The sequence below is a fragment of the Limulus polyphemus genome, unplaced genomic scaffold (genome assembly GCF_000517525.1).
Source record: "Limulus polyphemus unplaced genomic scaffold, Limulus_polyphemus-2.1.2 Scaffold1541, whole genome shotgun sequence".
In the NCBI taxonomy this organism is placed as follows: domain Eukaryota; kingdom Metazoa; phylum Arthropoda; class Merostomata; order Xiphosura; family Limulidae; genus Limulus; species Limulus polyphemus.
The window spans coordinates 104,131-110,164 of NW_013667151.1; the positions used below are offsets into that span (position 1 = coordinate 104,131).

At 36.2% G+C, this 6,034-nt stretch overlaps 1 protein-coding gene and 1 long non-coding RNA gene across 6 annotated transcripts in view; one reads left to right on the forward strand and one right to left on the reverse strand.

The window, feature by feature from the left end:
- LOC106464014 (retinoic acid receptor RXR-alpha-A-like) overlaps window positions 1-6,034 on the forward strand; it is a 98,939-nt gene that overhangs the window by 54,915 nt on the left and 37,990 nt on the right. The window contains exons 1-2 of one of the 5 annotated variants that reach the window (XM_022391663.1): window positions 3,340-3,670; window positions 4,473-4,610. The exons of 2 other annotated variants lie outside the window; for them this stretch is intronic. In XM_022391663.1, the coding sequence (XP_022247371.1) occupies window positions 4,490-4,610 (121 nt within the window). In that variant the 5' untranslated portion in view covers window positions 3,340-3,670; window positions 4,473-4,489. Of the gene's footprint in view, window positions 1-3,335; window positions 4,611-6,034 lie in introns of those variants that run through there. 2 more of the 5 variants (XM_022391664.1, XM_022391665.1) reach the window with 2 other exon arrangements.
- LOC111086905 overlaps window positions 1-6,034 on the reverse strand; it is a 29,046-nt gene that overhangs the window by 12,256 nt on the left and 10,756 nt on the right. The window lies entirely within an intron of this gene.

Consider the following 6,034-nt stretch of genomic DNA (forward strand, 5'->3'; position numbering starts at 1 on the left):
TTATAATAATCACAGTTATAGTTTCCCAAGTTTATAGCACACTGACTATAGCGAACTAATAATAGATACTCAGCATACTCTCCTTTTGGCGCGTCGCATTGGTTATACTTAAAGGCGTGTGTAGGTTTTCTAGAAATTTCAGTTTTACGTAACAATACTGGCGCTAACACAAGTGTTTACGTACACACATATTGTTGATTCTTACTCTCGAGAATAATCTACAACTTTGGAGAATAGTCGGGAGTTTCGCAATACATTTTTAACAGAATAAGCCATGTATATTTCTAAATATAAATTTAATCTAAACAAACGTTGATATTAAAATAAATATATAATAACAGATTCGTTACATACGTTTAAAACTATAATTTATTTTTAGGCACATTGCATTATAGTATTGTTGTAAGCTATATTTACATTTTTTAACTTCTGTGTTTGCTAAGGGCTCATGACTTTAAGATCAAGTACATAAAAATAGCCCTAGAATTCATAATAAAGTTCACTGTGACATCAAGAATATAGTAATTTTGACTAATATTTAGACATCAGCATATTAGTTATGCATACGAATAATTAGTTGGTTAGTTAGTGAAGTACTAATTTAGAGTTCAGTGAAGTATTTATTGAGAGGTTATTAAGTACTGATTTAGAGTTCAGTGAAGTATTCGGTGTGTGAAAGATCGAATAGTTGTTGATGGAGAGAAAATTAACCGAGTAAAGTTAATCACTAATTTAGTCAGGTTTGTTACTAATCAAGTAAATATTTGTTAAACGTTATTAGTGTATTAGACTTGCAATAGTTTCAGAGTTTATGTTGAAAACTTTAACTGTAAACTTAGGACTACAATTTGCGTCAAAGTGAAAGTAGCCTGTAGCAAATGTTATTGAAGAAATAAATTAATTTCTTCTCGTTAGGTGGATTGGACTTGGCATTATTTCTTACCAGATAATTCAAAAGAACTCACCCAACGATACAATAAGTTACAGCAATGTATATTTATAGATAAAAAGAATAAAACGTCGATTTTGGCACAATCAACATAATGTTACGACAGCGGAATTCACGTGACGCTGGTAACACGTAATGAGTATCTAGAACGTTTGTGAAGGCTCGAGTGTTTACCAGACGCCCTCTATTTCGTATATATAAGACCGGCGAGAAGTGACGGCATAGATATATAGATAGATAATTGCAGACAGGCGGAGATAGAGACGGACAATTGAGTCAAGCGCGGTAGTAAGTAAAGTGCGTGAATCGTTCGTTGTGAATTATAGCGTGTGTTTAGGTTAAAGCGACTGTGGAAATTAGGTGTATTGCAAAATTGAATTGAGAAAGAATAAACTAGTTTTATTTAAGAAAAAACTTGTATCGCTGAAGTTTCTCGGAAAGAATTTCTACGGAAAATTAACAAACGAACACAGACGTAACAATAAAGTTATATTAGGTACTTAAGCCGAATAGTTTCAGTACACCATATTCATAGCCCTGATTATGATAACTATGTTACCGAAAATAGTCGGCTTCAGTAACTAATATGTCTAATATTTCTGATAAAAATCACGTAAACTGCAGCATCCCCCCCCCCCTATCAAAATGGCATTTCAGATCTATATTTTGTCTCCCATAAATCACTACCCAAGGAGCCTTGCTGTCAATATCAGAACTCGTCACTTGGGATGGACGATGATAGACAAACGATTTTCTGAAACGCTGTTTATAAAAGCAGTATATTACTTTAAAGGTTACAGTTTAAACGCCAATAACTGTCGAAGTAGTTTGAAACCAGTAGACCTAAAATTTGTGGTAAAAATCAAATAAACTTTAGATGATTTCTTTTTCATAGCATTCCTATTTATTTTTACATTTCGGATTCAAAAACAAAAGCGTGTAAAAATAACATTTCACATTTATATTTTGTCTTCCAGAAGTCACTGCCTAAGGGCCTTTCGGTCAATATCAGAACTCGTCAGTTGTTCTGGACTATAACCGTTTACGGGTTTAAATCGTAACTGACATAGCTTTATGTTTTGTTGTGCAGAATTTCGTCATTTCCTTCTTTTTTATTTATCTACATGGTTAAAACTATTTACAGAGGTATAGGTTATACTAAATAACCTTGATTTTAAAGCCAAGTCGCGATTAAAATTGCGTTGAACTATTACTACACGCAAGATTTAGTAATTGAGCTTATTGTATTTAATCATAAAACAATGAACAGTAACAAAGGAGCGCAGCCTTCAGTTCTGCCTAGGACGTTAGCGCCGGCCCTGAGCACCCGGAGACGACTTTGGAAGATCATTTTTAGTCACAACAGTTTAATATAAAACCTTCTTTGCGACTTCAGCTACCCTCCACCCCTGGACAACTTAGGGATTAGACTAAAGGAGTCTATAACGCTCCAACTTGATTCTTAATTCCTGCGATGGTCACAACACAGGTTGCCACTGTGCAACTTTGCGTTTAAAACAAAATAAACATATCTTCGCGGCCACATTACCTTTATGAACCAAAGACTATAGTTAGCTTAAATCCAAAGAACGTAGTAACGAGGGACGGATTGTCATTAAAGTACCAGCCCGAGAAATATCACTAACAGCGTCCCAATAATTTTTCATATTCTGTATACTGGCTAAGCAATTAAAATTAATTGAATCAATTTATAAGAATGCGTCAAAATTGCAAGGAGTGGTTACAAAATAACATCCTAATGGAACGTGTATTAACCATCGGGGGGGGGGGACTTGGTGGTTAGGGCGCTCGACTCGTAATTTGCAGGTCGTGGGTTTGAATCCATCTCACTGAGTATGCTTGCTCCTTTGCCTTTTGGGCGTTATATTGTGATGACCAACCCCACTATTCGTTAGTAAAAGAGTAATCTAAGAATTAGCGGTGGGTGGTGTTGACTAGCTGCTTTCCCTCTAGTATCTCACTGCTCAATTAGGAACGGCTAGTGCAGATAGCCCTCGTGTAGCTTTGCGTGAAATTCAAACCAAATCAGACCTTATTATTAATAAGGGCAGGTAGCTCTCGAGTAGCTTTACGCGAAATTATGGGCAAACAAACAAATTAATTAAACTGAATACTGAATCTTGCTGTGCTATTGTGGGTCACAGTAATACTTTTTAAAATGTAGTGTTTTGTATGTTTATGTTTGAAATAAATGTTATTTCGCGAATTTTCAAAGGTTATGGGCTATAGCAAAAGAACTACATTGTACTTAAAGTTTTCAAAGTTCATCTTGCACGTTTACATATCATTTCACGTTTTCAGTGTGAGCTTTACGAAGCAGTCATTGATACGAACCTACGTCATTTCCGCCTTTGCTTCACCTGGAAAACTATTGGCCGGTGATAACCATGTTTCCTTGATTTTCAGACCGACCATCAGAAGAGCGACAAGTTGGATTCTGTGTCACGCTAGGCCATATCTATCGTCATTGTTTTCAAAGAGAGAGAGGCGGGATTTTAAAATAGGCAACCTGGTGATTGGTCGCTCTTTGCCGGCGCTTGCATGAAGTCACCCTTTTTTTTTTCACCGTAGAGTTGTAATCTCCTTTATGTCTTACCTGTGGCCTATAATCTGCCCCAGTTTTGTTCCGAATATATGGATGAGCACCACTATATCATTCTCCGGTAAAGGATGCCGGATGTGGAGAAATAACACAAAGTGGTAATTACAGTACCGATATTCTAGCATTGTTCTTGCCGAAATATCATAGCCGTTATTCTGTAGAAGTTGTTTTTTTATGTATGTGTGGTTGTTATAACTTCAAAAATAGTTTATCTGTTAGCATACGTGAAGTCCAGGTCCTGCCTAAGATTGGATCACGTGTTACGGATTAAAGGGCTGGGGTATAGCAACTGCTCAGTTGAACGCGCCATGTATGCATGTATATGTCTAGGGTTTTGTTTAAAGTACACTCGCCGTCTAGCAGTCTGACTAAACTGGAATTTAAAGTGTTGCCAAGTTTATGTACGCCTCCACATATAATCTGTATTAACAGTGCGTTCAGCTAGGGTTTCTCACTCAAACCGGCAACTTTATTGGCTGATCGATTGGGATGAAACCGTCACTGACCTGCTAACCCAAGAAACGCTGGTAGAGCACATGCACGTGCATGACATGAGTGCTCTCCTTAGTTATTAGAGACCGTGCAGTACTTTAGTTTCAAAATTTAGTAGAAAGGTAACAAGCTATCAAAAGACGTTGCACGGTTTCATGTGGTTTTATATAATGATTAAAACTAAAGCGTAGGATCTGTGCTAGGACAAATGACAGGCTTTAGACGTGACAAATCTTTATAGAATCTATTTGTAATCCACGATATGCTAAAATGTACGTATTATCGTCTCAGTTTTTTGCTGTTTAAATACTATTTCTCCTCAGTTTTCGGTGATTTTTTGTCGATTTTTGCGTTAGCTGGTGCTCGTGAAATATATTAAATTACCTGCGGTGATTTGTATCATTAAAGTCACGTGATATTAAAGCATGGAAAGCATCATCACGAAGAAAGAACACCCGAAGCTGTGTGTTACGACGTTGTTATATGGTCCATCAAGTAGCGGCGGTTCAACACCGACCTGGCTCCATTCGCCTCTACCAGTACCAGGTGAGTTGTTACTACCCGCCTATCGTTTGTAATTCATAATACAGAGTTCACGATAAGTCGGTCTTTCGAAAAAGTAGGTATTTCGTCTTCAGGACTGAAGTAAAAATTCTGAAAATTAGTTAATTTCAGTCAATTTACGTTATCATTTGTTTTGTAAAACTCACTTTGTCAGTGGGTTTTTCACTGTGCCTAACATCTGTCTGTCTATTAGTTAAATTAGTCATATATATGTTTTTGTCCACCTATCTAAGTTATGTTTGTTGCGAACATGCATTAAGATTGCTTTTACTTCGATTGAAGTTTTGACAATAAAATCCTTCCAATTCTTGGTTTTCATTTGAAGAGTCAGCTACATATTGACAAGATATCTCCTCTAGTCTAGTCATCAGATTTCTTGCCGCCAAGGGATGATATTCTCATAAAGTAACTAGTTTGGTATAACGAAGTTATAATTTAGGGTAGTTTATAGTTATTCCATGTTACTTTGAACTAGTGGATGTTTCGCTTATGTGTTCAAAAACTAAACTAATAGCTTCAATCTTTGGAAAACTCATAATCTACGTCGGTTCTCGATACATACGTACTGTGACAGATTTGAAAACTAGGCTTGACAATAGTTCAGTGTTTTAACGTGAGCACCTTTTATGTGATTAAGTTATTTGTGGAAAAGCAAAAACGTGGCTGGTGCTGTTGAAATGAATTTTTTAATTGTTTCTACCCACATTCTAGGTTTGTTTTTCTACACACACATTATACAGTTTTCTAAACATTAATACCTAAAGTCCATTTTCTAAATGTTACAAAACAACCAACTCTTCTAAGTTTTTTACCTACAGCCCAATATTCTAAGTGTTACAACACAGCCCAGTTTTCGTAAGGTTTTCACCCACAGCCGAGTTTTCAAAACATTTTTTACCCATTGTCCAGTTTCTAAATGTTGTTACTTACAGCCCAATTTTCTAAATGTTGTTACCCATAACCGAGTTTTCAAAACTTTTTACCCACTACCCAGTTTTCTAAATGTTGTTACCTGTAGCCCAGTTTTCTGAATGCTGCTACTCAAAACCCTGTTTTCTGAATGTTTCTATACACAGACTTAGTTTTCTATTTCTTTACCCACAGCCAAGTTTTCAATTTTTTCTCTACCCTTATCCCAGTTTTCTGAATGTTTCTATCCACAGCTAAGTCCCCAGACTTACCAAAGCATGACTTGTAACTTGTAATAACCCTAAGTCATGATTCTATAAGAGCGAGTAGGATATAAAGAATGATAAAACAATAAACCCGATATCTGGGCGTAGACGGCTGGTTTTCAGATGTTGCATTTCCCCCATAAATACAACAGTTTAAATCTACACTATGTACAATATATAAAAAAGGGTTTATTTTAAATGCTAAAATTGATATTGTTGCGTCAGCGAGTC